Here is a 19,184-nt window from a genome sequence, read left to right on the forward strand (position 1 = left end):
CACCATTCTTAATAAATTAAAAAGTACTGGTATTATGTGTATTGCCTCAAACCTGAAGGTACTGATGAAAATAACCTTAGATCATGTGTACCATGTGTGTACAAAAAGTTCTTTAAGATTAAAAATAAAAATAGTAATAAAAAGGATCCACGTGACAAAAAATAATTCTTTATTTTGGGCACATATCTAGGCTACTGCAGAAGTGCTGATATGCTCACATGCAAATAATATTAAAAAGCAGCTTTCATATATTACTATTTAAAAATACAGATTTATCACTGTTGAAATTAGTTAATTCATGATTCTTTTTCTTTCCTCCTTTACAATAAAAGGAAAGAATAAAAGGAAACCTCTGATGGTAAAGTTTACACTACTTTAATGGACAATCTATATTGTTTTGCTTTAGTTAAGATTACAGTCCCTACCAGCTTTCTTGGAAAGAAGGAAAAATACAGAAGGGAAAATAAGAATACTTCTATCTTCTTAATATTACTCCCTCTCACTGTCAAGACCCAAACAATGTATTCTTTATAATTAATTTTAGATGCTACAAAAAAGCACAAACGCCTATTTTTTTTCCTCCCCGCTATGGTACCATGAATTTTTCTTGCTGTTACTGCTTTAACAGAAGAAGTATCTACCATTACTCACTCTCTTCCTACCAGTGACTGAAAAATAAGTTAACATTTAAATTCTGGAATGCCATATAATATTATTCTTCTTTACAAGATACCTTTCCTTTTTGAAAGCAATTTTACTCTAGCAACTTCTATAATTTCTAAATCTGTAACAAAGCCACCAAATAAATGCAAATGTAATACCGATGTTAATGGCAGTCTCTTGTTTGTCCCCAGTAAGTATCCAAATTTTTATGTCTGCCTTCATAAGTGTCTCTATGGTTTCAGGCACTTTGTCTTGTAGTTTATCTTCAATTGCTGTTGCTCCAAGCAGCTGAAGATTCTGTGAATGTAAAATATTCAGTACACACAGTTTTTCTGGATTAAATTCAGTTTTAATCTTTCTTTTGTTTAACTTTCCATATTTATGACAGGATTAATGCTCTCTAAATTCATTAATCAGATTTGATATTAACTAATAACGATCTTTCAGTTTATTCCTATGAGCTTTAAAGTAAACATCTATGTGTCTTGACAAACTGCACAGCGTAACCACTAAAACTTCATTCAATTCACAATCTCAATAGTTTGTTCAGCAACAGCTACCTTTTCCTGAGAGGCACCCCTCTGATTTGAATACTTGAGGGGTGCTATTATATCTTCTCTCACTTGTAATGACTTCTGTTCCCCTTGTAAAGAAAATACCTGTCAATTCATCTTAATTTTAAAACTATAACCTTGATTATGTTTGGTTTTAACTTCCCACGCAGGAAACATATACTGTTTTTGTGAATACAGCCATTTTTATATTTCATATTACTGTACCTTTAAAACTAGCTAAAACCCTGTTAATGACACCATTATAAACCTAATAGTGTGCAATCCTGGCTGCAGCATGGCCTACATACTACATGCTGAGCTAATACAAAAATTTGTAGTGACAGCAGGGTTGCCATGGCATTAACAGAGTTATATGGTTTTAAGACTGTCTTGTGCATGTCTGAATAAGCTGCTCATCTATATAAACTGAAGTCCCACAAGTGACTGAAGCTATATACCCTCAGTCTTCTTTTTCATGAATTAAATACTGCAGGTTTTTGAGGCTCTGAGTTTTATGCAGTTTCATGAAAGTAATCTCTCTTATGCTTTACAAGGGAAAAAAGAAAACAAACCCCCCACCCCAAGTCAAGTATCAAAACTTCAAAGAATATTGGTCTCATGAAGTCCTTTTGCTTATACATTTAAGAGCCACAGGAGCCGTTTTTGTTGAGGCAGTGAAGTCCAACCACATGCTTGGCTACTCCAGCAGCAACATTGCCAGAAACTCAAGGGAAAGTGATTATGGCTCTGCTCTTGTGAGGCTGCATCTGGGTATCACCTCCTTTTCTGAGCCGTCAGTACAAGAGAGGTTGACAAAGTGGGGCAAGTCCAGTGGAGGGACACAAAAATAGCTTGGGGCCCAGAGCACACTATATTAAGAGTGCCTGAAGAAGCAGGGTGAATTTAACATGGGAAAAAAGTAGGCTAAGGGAAGGATTCCATGGCTGCCTTCTGCTAACTGAAGAGGGCTTGCAGAGAAGCCACCTTCCTCTAAGAGGTGCATGGTGAAAGGGCAAGAGGCAACAGTCAAATTCTGCAGCAACAGAAATTTTAATTCAGAAAAAGGGCAAAAAGAATAGTTGAGCATTAAAAAAAATAAAATGCCTACTGCAGCTGGGAAAACTCCCCTCTTTCCAAATACTCAAAACTTCACCAAAGTGTTGGGCAAACAAAATTAGCCCTGCTTTGAGGACGGATTTGTGTCTAGATGGCCTCCAGAAGTCCCTTCCAACCTTAACTACTCTATGGTTCCAAGATCATACAATGAAGCAGATGCTTGTCTGTTATTACACTTTTTTTACACAACAGAGCAACTCTGAAAAAAACTTTTCAGTAGTTCAACTCAAAATCAACACTTTTTGGCAAGCTAGCTACTTGCTGCAAAAACTTTTTCAAATTAATCTTTCCTCCATTTTGATCACCTAAACTGCAAGGGCTACATGACACAGCTGTCAGTATATTGCTAGATTTTCTTGTGTCTAATTATTATTCCTCAATAATGATTCAGATTTCATGGTATAGAAAGCAAGGACATTAATTAAAAAAACCACTCTCCTCACCCCCTGCCCCCTCCCCACTCCAAACCAAAAAGCTACACATACTTTTTCAATTAGTTCATAGCTCTCCTCAAGTTTGAGTGCTCTGTTTTGAATAGCTGTAGAAGCACGGTGATAGACATCTAACCACTCTTGATAATCACTTTCTGAAATCTCAGCCACAGCAAAACACAGAGTTCTTAAGCCTAAAGAGAAATCAGACAGTAAGCATGATTCAGTATTTGTTAGTCCCTTCCTTGATATGCCCTGTAATGCATAACTAAAAGCTGAACTTATTCTGTATTTTACTTTTTTTTTTTTTGCCAGATTTTCAATTTACTGCTGCATGTCTTGAAGAAATTATAAAGTAAAAACATGATATAAATAGAAATATTAGCTGAATGTAATACAGATGATGTACTTAATGGAAAAAAACCCTAAATTTTACACAAATTCGACTTATCTTAAACTGTAAACAAAACAGGAAGCAATCCCAAATTACACTTGCTGAACAGGTATATATATTAGATTTTTAGGAACATTAAAACGGTAAGATTTATATTTCTGAATAAAAATTTTATAAACTTTGTAACTTTCCAGCATAGCAACATTTAAGTTAAAATATATCAGCATAATGTTACAACTACCCTCTTCTTCACCCCTCCTCAATACCTTTAGGAAATTCTTGGTTGAAGTTTGAAATTTACCATCTAGAAGCTGATTTTCAGTCCCCTCAGATTTAATTTTCCCATTTCTGATTCTTTCAGCTTTCCAAATTCTTAAAATAAAATCTTTGTGTACAGGCAACATTTGGATATTTTACTTAATTTTTGAGGTGGTTATACTTAACAGATTTTTTCCTTGAACAGAGTCTGAATTAAGCACCACAGCAAGAATCTGAGATTGCAAGATTATAAGAAACATCTATTTTTTGACAACACACATTTACATTCAATTTAAGTAGCTAGGTGTGAATGTTCTAACAGTTCATTTTCACATATTATCAGATTCTTAAATCTCTAGAGCATGAAATTGGCATAACTCTTTGTATACAAAGAAAAGCACTGCTGTAGCCAAATGATGTCTTATGAAGCCACAATTTGCAGGCAAATAGATTTAGGAAGGGGATAGACAGGACTAATGTAGTTAGTGCCTTTGGTCATCTGCCCACTCCGCTGCAGGAGATGAACAGCACCATAACTGAGGATGGCTCAATGCAATCTTTATCTGTTCACAGGTTTCTATTGTGTACAGCTCAGCACCAGCAGCAATTTTGAAATGATCAAGAGGCTGGGTATGAAATAATACATATGTGTCTTTCATCCTGAAGATATTAAATTACTGTTTTAGATGTAAACCATGTGTAATCCTAATATCTTGACAACTGAACAGCATTAGGAACACAGCATCTCACCATCTAGACCTAGAGAATAAACTTAATGCTGACAAATGAACTGATTTTTTTTTTCCTCTGTGCAATAAGGATATGCTAGCAAGGTCCAAAGCAATGAATATGAGGTGAAGGGGAGGCAAGGAATTTATAACTGACTAATATGGATACTATTTCCACAATAACTTCAAAATATTTTGTGCAGATGATAAAATGAAGAAAAGAAATCAGTGTATATAGAATATTAGCAATAAAGTTTTTCAAGGCATTTCTTTTTCTTTTTAAATCAGAGATTAATTATTTTTTCTATTTTTAATTTTAAAAATATACTTTTAATTGTGATTTTAAAAAATCTTCCAAATGAAAAGTGGAAAACAAAATGTCATTAAGTCTGCTTCTTAACAGACTGGAACAACAACACAGGAAAATTACACACTTTTTCTGTTTATCCAGCAGGCATTAACACTCAAGCTTAATAAATGCTTAAATATAAATGCCAGCCATGCTAACCACTTCATTTTTGAACAACACACCAAGAGCATGCAGCAAATGCCAAGGACATACTGTACTGCCACATGAAAGGATACTCATGAGGAATTTTGCAACGTCATCGGCTGCAATTTAAATCTGATGCAAAAATAAATACCGATTTCTTTAATCGATTCCAGAGAGAGAGGTACTTTTTTTTTTTTTAAAAAAAGATTGAATTTATGCTTTTGAAAGGTTAGTAATTCATTCTTCTGAAGAGTAAATCTTTTCATCTGTAGAAAAGAAGGTTACAAAAAGTACTTGAACAAACTTCTTAACACTAATATGTATGTACAGTGGTTTTAAAGGCGGGTGGAATTTTTAACTTTTTATGTTGATTTATTCAGTCTGACCTGACTGCTAAGGAAAAAATTGTATCAGTTGTACCACTGATTTAATGAGAACAGTAATTAAGAATTGGATTGAAATTTCCAGATCAGTTCAGACAGTATAACAGATATTGGTCTATTTTTACCTTTTCTTTAAGGTATATATATAGCCATATATATATATAAATATACAGCCTTATGACTCAAACTATCTTCACATATAAGTAAATTTTCCTGGATCAACCCTGGTTAGGCCTTTATAAAACCCCAAACTGGCCAATCAGTTCACACAACTAGATTCATGAGTTCAACAGGGGTATCTGAGGCTTTAAGTAGTACCATCAAATCTGTTTGTTTTTAGTTCTGCTTTCAACTTTATTATATAATTTATTATATCTTTGATACCCTAAGATTATTTAAAGCTAGCCAAATGTTTCCTGCAGAGATCTTGATATGGAAAACTAACAAAAGAAACAGATCTGTGGCTTGCTTATGCTGTCACTGACAGAATCAAAAGACTGAAGGTGCTGACTATGACACTAATCAAAACGCCAAATTCCATTATAAATCAAAAGAGAAGAATTAGAGAAGTCATATGTTTAACAGACAGAAAGAGGACCTTTCCTGATACAAAATGATCTGTCTGGACATCAGTTGCCAAAAGGTAAGAATTGTATTTGAGAAGGAAAATATTTCAATAGTTTGCTTCCCAGTGTAAGCTTATTTCTTGAGGCACACTAAAGATAACAACTTCAATGTTCTAGTAACAGTGTATTAAAAAAATTAAGAGGTAGAAAAATTGCAGTTCAGATTCCCATAACTATTGGAATTTTTCTCCGAACTACTCTCTCCCAACTCATCAATAAATTAAAATACTATGATACTTCACTGTACAACTCTATAAGGCTTTACGAAGATACCAGAAAGGAGGCATGGCATGGAACATCTAGGAATTGTGCTAGAAGAATTTAACACGAAAACAGAAACTTTTCTACAGTCTGCTTTTCTGCTCACATCTGTACTGAGAAATCCACTATTATTAAGTAACTAGCTGTTTGTATCAATCATCTTAATTTCACAGCCTTTTAAATTGTACTTATTACTCCTACTTGGAACGTGGAGGGGTTCTCCACCCTCAGCAACTGCTTTGTAAGAGTGACTGTTAAAACAGCAGAGATACCACAACACACTATATGGAAAGCTAGTGCTAGCAGTTCCCCTTATTGTGACTGATGACAGAAATAATATAGCATTAAACTACCTTAAAAAGCACCACGCTAATCACTTCCAAGCATCTTCAGTTTGGCTGCTTCTTCCTGTGTGCCAGCCCTACAGCATCCATTGTGTGTGAGACACGAAAGTGATCATGGGAAATGAGATCTTCACAGAAACAATATGCAATGTGTTTGCTCTCTGGAAAAATATATTTTGTCTAAAGGACTCTACTGTGTACTCGGTGTATAGTTTTTGTTTGTTTGTTTTTAAGCATGAACTTATTACTGAAACTTCTCAGGAAGAGGAAGATCTTTTTTAGAAGGCATTACTAAAACATAATTTTCAAACATAACATGAACAAAACATTACAGCAACATAAAATTGCAAAACTGAAAAGTTCAGCAGTAACTCAATTTCATATTTAGTTTTTTATTGAATAATATCACCCACCTTCTGTAGCAAACTGCTCTAGATGTTTTAAGGTGATTTCTTTGTATTTTGAACTTTCAGCAAGACGGTCATAAATTACAGTATCCTACAAAACAAATAAATTAATTCAAAACAATTTAACAAAAAATATTTTTTATGTAGGCAATACAAATCATGTAGAAAAATGGCAGAAAAATATGCAGCACTGCATTAATTTATTTCAGCATCAAAAATGAATAGAAGTAATTTTATTTCAAAGGAAGGAAAAAAGGACATTCCAAACCCTCAGATTCTCTAAATATACAAATTCAGCTATGATGCAGTATTTCTTTCCTACATTTTCTGCTGTTACTTCCTTTCATTTTGAAAAGCGCTGCATCTTCCTTTGGCTTGCCATGTGAGTTCTTTTGATCTCCTAAAATGATTTCTTCCTCTTTAATATTAAGCCCCAAAGGTAAAATTAGTGTTTCATAACTGCCATTCTCAGATTTTTGAAGCCAGCTTGATATACGGGATATTAACAACAGCTTCTTCTCTCCACTTAAGAAGATACAGACTGGACATTTATATTCGATCAACTTCAATTTTTTAAACCTTTCGAGAACTAGATTTGCATCCCCCTCCCCCTCAAACTTGACTTAAGATACAAAACAAGCGCTAACGAGCAACTCTGCCATTCTCAGCTACATTATGATTAAGATATCTTCCCATAGATGCTGTGTTCAGGAAAATTTACTTCTAGTATGACATCAATGGTAGGTTAAAATTCTCATCTAGTGACTTACGCTAAATTACTATTTCTACCTAGTGACTCATGCTCAGCTACTACAGCAAGTAACTAATACATGCATCCATTTTCTTGGGAGTACAGAAGGAAGCAATTAATAATAGCAAACATAAAGGTATTAATCCACTACAAAGAACAGGCTGAACAGGTCGTCATTCCTTTATAGGCAGTTAGTAAAACCAGACATTAACTAGTGCACCACATTAAACAGTTGCATAATAAAATTATGTAAATTGAAAAAGGCATCAACATTCCCTCCCCCACATTTTCAATGTTTTCACTGCAGCTATAACAACTTTTTGTTTATGCATTTGTATTGGTAGCACATGTTCTTCGATACAGTGAAAACAGAATAAAACTCACGGCTCCTTTGCAGTAGAGTCTTAACTTTCCCGAAGGTGTGCGAACTATCACCGACATTCTCTTCCTAGAGCTGAAAGAGAAATAAATGCCCTATATAAGGTGGTTCATAAATATAAATATTTACCAACATTTTACCTAAGAATATCAAAATATATCTTACATAAGAAAAAGAAAAATAAGTAAGGTCTATCTAGTCTATGTTCTAGATGGTGACTGGGATGGAAAAACAGTTTTACTGTCCAATAATTAGAGTGAATACTGGTTTTCTGTGCATAATTCTGTAGGCTTTTTCCCACAAAAACAAATCTGAGAATCTTCACCTTTACTGAATACTGTCTACTGATCACAAAAAAGGATCTTAAAGCACAAAGCATTTATGACCAAGATGTACTGCATCATGGACCATTGCACCTTTTTCTTCTTTCACAGCCAAAAAGAGTCTCTTGTACACTATACTGTGCTGCAATCCTATTTCAGTCATCCCAGAGTTTCATTCACCACGCAAAGTTTTAAGTATGCTAAGAACTTGAAAGGGGCTCACCTCATTTTAACTACTCTCGGGCTCTCAGTTGTTAATAAGAACTAAGTATTTTTTCTTTTTGTCCTCATGACTGAGGTAGGAATTGGAAAAAAGCATGGAGAAGACTGTCACTCTCCTGCTTTCTGTCTTCCCTTGGAAGTCCTCCAACAAGCATACTTTAGATTCAAGATCATATAAGTACACATTTTGACTGGACAATTCTTTCAAATGCCAACTTTTTAAATAAATCCACAGAAACTATGCAGGGAACAAAATACATTTCTCACACAAGAGTTCACAGTAAAATACACAAAAGACATAAAAGTAAATGGTCCCTTTACAAATCCAGTTCCCATTGGCACTGGATCCCATTTATACATCATTAAATAGCATTATTGCATGAATGGTTCCTGAAGTTCAGACTGCTGTAGAAAACATCCAATAAGTGGAATGTATGGAGATAGGTGAAGGAAAGAATTTTTTAATTACCACTGAAGTGACTGAATAGTATCTTCAAGAAAATATTTTCCTATTCCACCTGTGCATGCGCTTTGCTTCAAGTACAGACATCCAAACTGCAATACTGAATTAATTTTTTACTGTGAATATTGCACAAGAAAGCATAAAAAAGCATTAACTGCTGCAACTCTTACTCCATCTCTAATCTAAAAAACCTCAGATAAGCAGAATTCCAAAAACTTTTAGACAGTGTCCAGTTGGGGATCTGCTTAGACAACAGTGGCAAAATTCAGATCATCTAAACCACAGTTAAGTTGCCTAAAATAAAAGCAAATCTCAGATCAACTTTGATTCCTGGCAAGATTATCTAGCCTACTGCTACTTAAATTCATTACACTTGCTTGAACGTTCTGTTAAGGAACTGTGGAGGAATTAGTCATTTAGGCTTTGTATAAACAATAATTTGGTATATATGCCCTTGACAGGTAAAAACTCAGCAGTTTTGTACTTCTCTTGCAATACCAGAAGACTGCAATCCTGAAGTTCTGCATACAGCTGCCTATCTACTGAAGATGTCTCAGAGAATAACCAATGTTTCCTGTAGCGTTCTGAAGCTTTAGCTATGAAGACAGATATTGAATCTTGGCTGACATACATTTTCTTAGTAAAACTGCAATAAAGCTAATGAGCAGGACTTACTGTCAAGGACTTCTAACTTTTTATGAGCCTTTTCATTGCAGTGACAGTTTTATTTCCTTTTACTGGCGAAATACAGAAAACCACAAAATTGCACTACTACAAATAACTGTCAGTGTGAGACCATTTTTTTGTTTTGTTTTCTTCCCCATAAAAGTGATGTGAGCAGCCATAAAGGTGACCTGGTTATAAGGGGAAAAATACCGAACAGAAGATGTCTGCTGAAACACTGACAGAGAAAAGCCTGGGAAGCAGAAGCATCCTTGAGAACTGCAGCAGTATCTCTGAAGTAGAGCTGGGTACCTAGAAACCAGAAACATCCTGAGACACCACAAGTGCGAAACAAGGAACTGTAACTGCAATAGTTACAGTTAACAGGTAAAAAGTCTGGAAAAGGGAGAAAACATCCTGGGAAAGTAGGAATCAGCAACCACAACTGGTTGTTCTAATTGAAAGAACAGGAAAACAGTCTGGAAAAATAGAAATTTGTCTGAGAGAAAACACCATCATCTATTGGCTGTCCCAGATGAAAAACAGAAGTTAGCAGCATCTATTGACTGTTCCAGGTGGTGGTGTCCTACATCCCCTCATGTCTCTGTCATAAAAAAATGACTTGCTTTTACCCCAAATGGAGCCTCTCTCTCTGACAACCATCCCTGCATAATTTTTTCTCCGAGATCCCCTAGACAAGCTATTGGACCATCACCAGGAACACCTGGCTGACTTCAGACTCTCACTCTTTGAAGTGAGACTGTCCATCATCAACTTTGAGGCCCCACTCCTGGGATCTGTTTGGTGAGCACTGTACCTCTACTATTTTGAATAATATATATATATATGTGTGTGTGTGTATGTGCATGCACATATAGGTAACTGATTGTATGTGTATTTCTTCACTAGTGGTAATTTAGTAGCAACTTGTAATATACAGACATATATACTTGCTGATACTATTGATGGCTGATACTATTAAAATATAAATGTACTTTATTACTTATGCATATACTTGGCTTTACTAATAGTAATTTGTAGTAATCTGTAATAAAGAAATTTAGAAAATAAAACCTCTGTGCTCTTGTGTGCCATGGAATCCTGCAAACCCACTGTCATGATCTCTATATAGCCAGAGGCCAGGTAAACCTTTGGCTTATGACAAGGAGGCAGAATAGCTGGTAATTCCCATCACAGGCTGGGTAAACCTTTGGGTTGTGACAAGGAGGCAGAATAGCTGGCAATTCCCATGGAGTTGCCATGGGATTACAGATGGACAGAAACATCTTAAGAGGACAGAAATACTTCCTTGGTCTCAAGATTTGCCACTTCCAGAAGCGGCTCTTCATGGGCCCCGTTACTTTAAAATTTGTCTCAGGTGTAAGATGAAAATTTCTTCAGAGTGTGAGCACAAAAAAACATACTGCTGCAGAGGTTTTGGTACTTCCTCTGTCAGCCACTCTTTCTACATTTAGAAGTATCAGTCTTTATTCACAAAACAGGATCAGTATATTCTGGACCTGTTTGAATGACTGAGAGGAGATAAAAGTCTCAAATGCTCTAGAGGGAGGCCTTCTGTCTGCCCAGTAGAACACCAAGGCAACACGGATTATTCATAAAACTGATCAGATAGCGGACTATCAAGCTATTGCTGTACTTCAGGTAAATACACTGGCATTCTACATCAAAAATATTTAGGTTTTGTACAAGAAGCTTTGCTCCGTAACTCTCACACAAACGGTTTCTGCTAGACTGTGGAGGTATGCCCCAGTGATACAGATGAAAATCAGTCATTATATCAACAGACGGTACATACTCCAGATATTGAGATGTTATTACTATATCTATACTCAATGCTTGCCAGCGAAATTAATTCTGTTACTAAAAGTTTAATTCATTCCCCTAAGAAAGCAAGCAGATACAAGTCAATATCTCATTCAGTAGCACTGCCAGTAATGACACGTTGATGCAAGGACTGGTGCAATTTATGCACTGATCATGGGCATCGCTTATGCTTACTGAAACAAGGAATCACACACTCATGCTCATCTTTGCAACTGGCCCAGGTGAAGTAGTTGGCACAGGGATGACAGTAAGCATAAGATTTTCTATGCTTCTGGATCCTTAACTAACATAGAGCCTTGTCTTCCTCTGCTTCGCAGATACATATTTTAGGAGCTGTTTAGGCTCCCAAGAGATAGCTGCATTTTTCCTATTTGTTACATTTTCAGGTGACAGAATACAAGAACAGGCACAACACCACACAGTTGCTTTCCTGACAGCATGGAGAGCCCTGAACAGCAGAATGTCTGAACAACCCTTCCTTGAGTTTAAGGTACCACAGCAGTTGTGGCATCTGAGTAGAGTATCTACTGGATACAACTTAAACTCAGCACAAGTTATCAAGACACTATTTGCTCCACAGGGATTAGCACTACATTTTAGGAATAATTAGCTGGTTAAGGATTATCAGTGGCTTTCAGTATGCTCACCTGCCAGTTAGACTGAAAGCTACTTCCTTGCTATAATCAGCATATAAGTCTGCTACTTCTCTTTTCACAGGCACAGCTATGATCACTGTAAAAAAGAGACTGCCATAAAAGACAACTCTACCAAACATTCCTACAAGTTTTATTTCTGTAACATACTTCTCCAAAAGTCTATCCTATCAAATGTTGACACTGTTGCACACTACTTGCAGAAGAGTCTTGTCTGGCTTTTACTGGAAGGTGGCAATGAATTAGTTTCCATTTTTTCTGGGAAAAACTTGAAACACCTGGAAACTCTTAACTCAATAGTCTAATCGTTACGATTACTCCTCTGAAGGTATGTGCTCCTACCCATAGAGATGGTGTTTTGGAGCCAAAATTTCTCTTGCTCTGGAACAAGGGTGACCTCTAGCGCCTCCAACAAGTCAGTTCCAAGCAAAGCTAAATATTACAGAATTAAGAACAAAAACAGCTATTAAAAAATGAATGCTTCATAAAGTTGGGTGTTTGGTTTCCACCAAAACGCTTAATCCTCCAAAAGGTTAATATTTAAAAGCAATTATCCTTTCTCTGTAAAGTACCACTGTTTAAATTATAACTTTAGACTGACACAGAAATTTAAAAAGATCTGTGAAATCAAGACAAAGATCAAAACCAGAAGCAATATAAGAATCCTTCACTGCTATTCCATGAATGGAGCATAAAGTTTCAGAGATATCAAACTAACAACAATGCACTTTTTGCTACATACTTGCTAACTTTCTGGAACAGAAAGAGAAAGAAGTTGCTACGGAAGAAAGAAACCATGGCATAAATCTGAAAACTTTCAAATATGTCCTCTACAATATATAAAATGAACAGTAATTGCAAACAGTCATTAAAAGACATTAGAAGGCTTTCAAACTATAATTATTACCTTCTGTCACAATTTTTTTTTTACTGTGGTGTTCTTTCTATGTTTCACATTATTATTGCTATTATCATAACTATAGGCAACTACTTCTCTCAGTTCACCCAACCTATAAGTCTTCATCCTGTTTCTGCGGTTATTGCCCTGGATTTTTATTTTTGATCTTTTTGATTCTCTAGCTAAGCTTAAGGAAACATAATAGGACAGGAAGGAAAACAGTGATAACCTTACGCAGGCACAATTATAAGTAATCATTCTAAGAAAAAAAGAGCTTCCTCTACATACAAATCCCTTCCCCATCCTGTGCCAAAATAAGAAAATAGGCCTACACAAACACTTGGAACACCTATGGCATACATGGATACAATTTAAACAGATTTACGTAACAAGTGAAACTGCATCCAGATTTCTTATGGGTGCCTTTATAATTCCAAGAGCTCTGACAGAAAATTTTTACTGAAAGCAAAGCATGTGATGTTGCTCAGAAGAGAATAGGTTTCAGTCTAGAGTATTTAAACAAGTAAGAATTATGCAAGTATATTCAAGGTCAAATGCAAAATCTCATTCTATCAGTCAAAGCAAACATAAGTTATGTAACGTTTATTTGAATCTTCCCCCCGTCCACAAATATGAAATTTTTAATAAATCACATGGTGCCGGGGCTTTCAGAAATACATTTAAAAGTTCAAGTACTTTCCTATACTATCTTTTCACACAATTTTTTGAAGTTTTGAGATAACAGTTTTTTCAATCTTGGTGAAAAAAGTGAAAAATACTAGTCAAAAAAGGAGACGAGAAAAAATACATGCCTCTGAAAATGCTTTACAATAAAACCAAAAGTGTGATCTTAATCACGGACACTGCTTTGCTTAAAGTATAATCACATATTACAGAAATAAAAGCCATACAGTCTGCATACTTTGCTGATACAAATATAAAAAATGCAAACACTTTTACCCATAAGAAAAATTCATAAAGTATTTTAGTATTTTCACAAAAAGACACTAAGCACACAACATGCTGTTTACCTTGTAAATTCCAGGACATTTAGCAGTTCGTATCTCTCCTCCTGTCCCAGCTAAAGAATTAAAAAAAAAAAGTGAGAATTAATGCAAAAAACCTCAAGCAAAAGAACCAAAACCAGCCAAACAATGTCACAATAGATACGTACCATGATGCACTTATTGAGAAATTATTTAATACAGCAAGAGTAAATACAGCAAATTACACCGTTACTCCAATGTACTTACAGACTCTATGATTACTGAGTCAGGTGTCCTTCCAGTGAATACAAAACGAAGATGCCTGGCTGCTCTGACCAATGCTCCTTCATCTGCAACAAGTCAATTAGTCATTTTGCAGATGTACCAGAAAACTGTGAGTTTATCCAATGATTTAATGGATACATTCTAAGCTTTTCTACTTTTGACTTCCTTTTTCCTTTAAGGATTTTTAAGATTAGAAGTGGTGCTGGAAAGAACTCTTTGTTTCTACTGTGAAAACCGATGAAATGAATTTACAGTTCAGAGGAAGTAAGCCCCCAAAGGAACATGCCTCTCAGCTCAGTAACAAGAACATCCTCTTCAAAGCACCTAGGCAAGCACTTTCCTCAGTGGGGCACTGGACAAGATACATTTCTTTTTGTTTAAGTTCTGTTTTAGAAGAGAAGAGTGGTAAGTCATTCCTGTAAATAATAGATTAACTTCAATAACTACATGCAGGAAACATTTCAAGCAACAACCCAGCCTCCCACAGGCATCAGTTTTCTCCAAATGGCACAGGATGTCAGAAGGGAATTTGCTCACGATGACCAGTAAAACATTGCCATGGCCCAGTTAGCTTTATTTATAGCTCTACCTCTGTCCTTCAATTGCTGAAGGACAGAATTTAGAAAGAGAGCCACCTAGGAGCTGGGACAGACAGAAAAGACAAAGGCTGAAGACTCTCTGCACTTCATGTCATTTCTCCCATCATAACTTGTTACAATAGATTAGCTCAGCAGAGTTAAGCATATTTTAATAATTTTGCCTTTCTTCATCATTTCCTGAATTAAAAAATTGTCTATAAGCCACAGTAGGCTTGAACCAGACCTTTTGTACTATAATCTGTACTCACTCTCTAGTACAACTTATCACAACTTTTATGCTATGAAAAACATTCCTCCTTCATTTTTTATTACAAACACAGTCTGTTCTAAATCAATACTATGGTTACCAAGTACAGAATAGGTTCACAAACAAGGACATCAATTTGTCTCCTGATCTGATTTCTATTTGCATTAGAGCAGTTCCTTCAGACTTTCACAGCAATCTGACAGCAATTTAGGAGTGCTGAATCACCCTTCGCCCTTACATAATCCACAGGATATCCATATGTATTTTCCAAAGCAAATGAGAAAAGTATAAACCCATTTTTGACAAAACTGATTTTAGCTGACACCAATTCTTTTTTTCAGGAATGTGTTTTCTTTTTTAATTTTGAAGATACTTCAAAAAACAATAAACTTTGAATAAAATTTGGTTGTTGAGTTGATAGAATACTTCACTGCATGTTCACTCAATTATTTTAGTCTCACCTGGAGATGCTGCTTGATATATAATTTTATCACCTTCTCTTTCTGGAACTGCTGTATGACACACTGCCATCATTGTCAAAAACTCACATATTATAGGTGCAGTTGGCTTTAAAAAAAAAAAATGTCAGAGCGTGATTAATCATTTAAGCAATAACTAACTGAAATGTAATAATAGATATAGACAACTAATTATCAGGAAAAAAATTAGTGAAATATTTTTCCTCTCTCCTTTAAAAAATAGCAACAATTAAACAAACCAGATATTACCTGCACACTAATTTCAACTTGCAGAATAAATTCTCGCTGCTGTAGTTCAGTATCAGCTATACAGACAGAATTTAGTGGCATTTGCTATCTACAAAAGTAGATAACCAGAAACACAGAATAATTCAAATAAGCATTTTTTAGGGAAGGTAAGTCTGGACGCTGTATGAAAAGAATTTTACTTTATTCACTTAAGTCTCCTTGGATTTTGTCTTTTTTACTAAAATATTACTTTTGTCTAATACCATATTTGATAACCCTTTTTTAAGAATCTTTATCGAATTCAAAAATCATGTGGAAAATGCTGCAAGGGCAGGCAGACAGCTTTCAGAGGAAGACATTTAGATGAATGTACTGGGGACATCAGAGTCTACAAAGCTGAAACAATTTTAAGTTATTTAGCCAAAAGAGGGGAAAAAGAGTGTATGTAGGAAAAACAGTTGACCGTTTTTGACAAAATACAGCTAAAAATCTTATTAGTACAGCTGAAATTTGCAAAATGAATGAACTGACTCCTGAATGGTTGGTCAAAAGAAACTCCAGCGTCACCTCAACTGAGGTTTTTTGTAGCATTTTTATATTAGTAACAGACTAAGCATTTGAACAATGAAGATAACATTATAATTACTCTATAAAATACAATAATCTCTGAAAACCTAACTTAATTCCATAGTGCAGAAACACTAATGGGAGCAGGTTCCTGTCCGCTTAAACTGAGGGTCCCTAGATCCTGCAAGATGTATTCAGAAGGCTGAATTTACAGATTCTTTTCCAAAGCACTTCAGAACACATTTAACACACAACGGTGAAACCTCTCACTGAATGTGTGCCTGAATTTAACTTTAAGATGTATAAAAATGTATTTTTCTAGCTCATATATATACTTAAGACTACCTAACTGAAAGCTTTCAACATTCAACCATCTGCATGCCAAGGATTTTCTAGACAACAGCAGTAACTGGACAATGCCTCTTCCAAGCAGTCTATGTCAATAGCACTGAAAATGACCTGTGCAGGTAAGTATAAGAGCCCTCTCTGCTTTAGATACACTTGAGACTTGCACTCAGATGTCTAGCATTTAAGACTGTGCCATCTGTAAGAACATAATGCTTCACTGTCTGACAGTTACCCTGAAATTATCCTCCCAGGAAGACAAGATTTAAGGAAAGAAAACAGTAGTTTATTTGCACTCTTCAAAAAGAGAATAAAGTTACACTACTTAAGGTATATGTTCTTGGTTATGATTAAGGAAAATCATCTCCTGTATAAATAACGAACAGAAAGTGGTAATTTCTTAGTCAAATCAAATCAAGCTATTAACTTTCTGGGAAATCTATTGTCCCTCTGGGACAAATACCAGCCTCTAGAATGCCTGTTTCATTTCATCATCTGAACTGATGAGCTAACCTCATGAAAGCATATACACAAACCCAACGTACATGGTTAACTCCTGAGTCTTGTCTAAGCCTTGGCACAGAAATACTAAGTCATGTCAGGATAGTAAGTTAATTTGACTGATCCTGACAGCTTTGATGGATGTCATGACATCATCTGGACAGCATAATTAATGTTAAAACACCCACAGAATGAAGAATGTAAGACTACTGTATTTCAAATCCACAACTTCTGAATTATACCATAAAAAATAGAAAAAAGAAAAAAGAAAAAAGAAAGGCTGGATCTAATTAACAAGTATTAACAACAATTGTACAACTATACATGAGGACATGCTGATTTTGTGTAAATATGTAATTTATTTATTTTCCTTCAAAGGACACAATCTTTTGACTTACTGAAAGGAATTGTTTGATTTCATAAAACAACAGTAATTGTTTTTATATAACTTACATGATTGTTTTGAAGATTCTCCAGTAATGATGAGTCGCTAAATGTTTTTTCTTCTCCATTTTGTGAACCCTGCCTAGAAATAATTAAGCAGAAAAGAAATCATCATTAGCATAGTCTTAACCATTCATATACAGATCATCCACACTACTGTGCTAAGGTCAAACACAAATTTTGGTTTGTAGCTGTTACAACAAAGGCTGAAATCACATTCTGGGAGAAAATTAAGTGAAAAGATACTTGTTTCACATCTCCACAGTTTATCTAATTTTAAGAAACCTTGATTTATATAAATACACTTAAATTCAGGGAAGTTTCTCTGCTGACTTCAGGTAATGCAGGATGAAGTAAAACTAAATCTACAATGTAAGACTATGGCTTCTTGCCTTCCGATCTCTAGAATGAGATTACTGAAGAGAGTCAGAACAAGATATGCCTGAAGAGATGACATTTCTTGAGAAATTAGCAGTTTTGGAAAACGTTTGCAAGTGTTTGCAAAAAAGAAAGTATGGTATCTGAAAGGGGTAAGCAAACTGACTTCAGAAATAAGGGAAGTCTTCATAGAGAGGGTTTGTTTTCTATTATTACCAAAGAAGGAATCTAGTAAACTGATGGATAGAAAAGACACAGCAACAACAGTGAAGCAGAAAGGGACTGAACAGATGCAAGTGGAGATGGTTCTGGAGAAATAAAGTAATATATTAACATCTCTCAATTTGCACAAGTCTTCTGGCCAAAGCTGAAAAATGTAGATATTTCTAGGAATACTTGTTACTGCAGATGACTTGAGTATTAAGACAATATACTTGAGTTTGAATATCAGTAAAACAAAACAGTGCTGAAAAGTGAACCAGGTTGGAGCAAAGTATTCTTTTTTCATTTACTTTGGAACTTGCCTGGGTTCACATAATCCTAGAAGAGAGGGAACATGTTTGGTGTTCAGTTGAAGGATAAGCCGTATACAAAGTCAGTCTAATGATTCTCTATGAAAACCAAAAGCAAGCTGTTTTAGTCCTGCACTACCATGAAGGAATATAAAGTGTCAGTACCTCCTCTATATGACCACTTAAGGACTACTTTTTTAAAAAACCCAATATTAAAATGAGAAATTCAAAGCATCCTCATTCACCAAGCTGTTTTTTTAAAATACAAATAGAACCTGAAGTGCCAAATGTTAACACTTCAGATACTTTAAATTTGTTTAGAGTCTAAAGTTTAAGCTTTGTTTCCTTAAAGCTTTCTGACAGAAAGACTTTTTCCAGATTCTCAGTGCTAAAAAAAAAATAGTATTTGCCTGTGTATGTTGTGTCAAACAGTTCTTTCAAAAAAAAAAAAGAAGAGATTTAAAATATTTGGAATTCAGTACATTACTGTCAAACAGATTCTATTAATTACAATAGATTTGTATACACAAAATTTTCATCTTAAGTATCTTATCTCGTAAGTATATACAAGATGTTACTCACTTATAAAAGGGAATGTTTTGGGTTTTTTAAACTGCAGTTCAGGCATCAGTTTATCAATTTCAGATGTGCTTATAAAGATTTTGATGTGTATTAGTCAAAAACAGTGTTATTTCATAAATATCTTATGAGGAAGCATGCTTAATTTTATGTAAGCGTTGCATTATTCTAATGAAATC

At 35.1% G+C, this 19,184-nt stretch overlaps 1 protein-coding gene across 2 annotated transcripts in view; it reads right to left on the reverse strand.

The window, feature by feature from the left end:
* ATP8A1 (ATPase phospholipid transporting 8A1) overlaps window positions 1–19,184 on the reverse strand; it is a 126,988-nt gene that overhangs the window by 60,175 nt on the left and 47,629 nt on the right. For both annotated transcript variants that reach the window (XM_074904721.1, XM_074904722.1), the window contains exons 16-23: window positions 17,546–17,618; window positions 15,434–15,539; window positions 14,109–14,191; window positions 13,887–13,936; window positions 7,794–7,863; window positions 6,665–6,749; window positions 2,819–2,958; window positions 822–960 (exon numbers count right to left, since the gene is read on the reverse strand). In XM_074904721.1, the coding sequence (XP_074760822.1) occupies window positions 822–960; window positions 2,819–2,958; window positions 6,665–6,749; window positions 7,794–7,863; window positions 13,887–13,936; window positions 14,109–14,191; window positions 15,434–15,539; window positions 17,546–17,618 (746 nt within the window). The remainder of the gene's footprint in view (window positions 1–821; window positions 961–2,818; window positions 2,959–6,664; window positions 6,750–7,793; window positions 7,864–13,886; window positions 13,937–14,108; window positions 14,192–15,433; window positions 15,540–17,545; window positions 17,619–19,184) is intronic.

This window comes from Athene noctua, chromosome 4, assembly GCF_965140245.1.
Source record: "Athene noctua chromosome 4, bAthNoc1.hap1.1, whole genome shotgun sequence".
Classification (NCBI taxonomy): domain Eukaryota; kingdom Metazoa; phylum Chordata; class Aves; order Strigiformes; family Strigidae; genus Athene; species Athene noctua.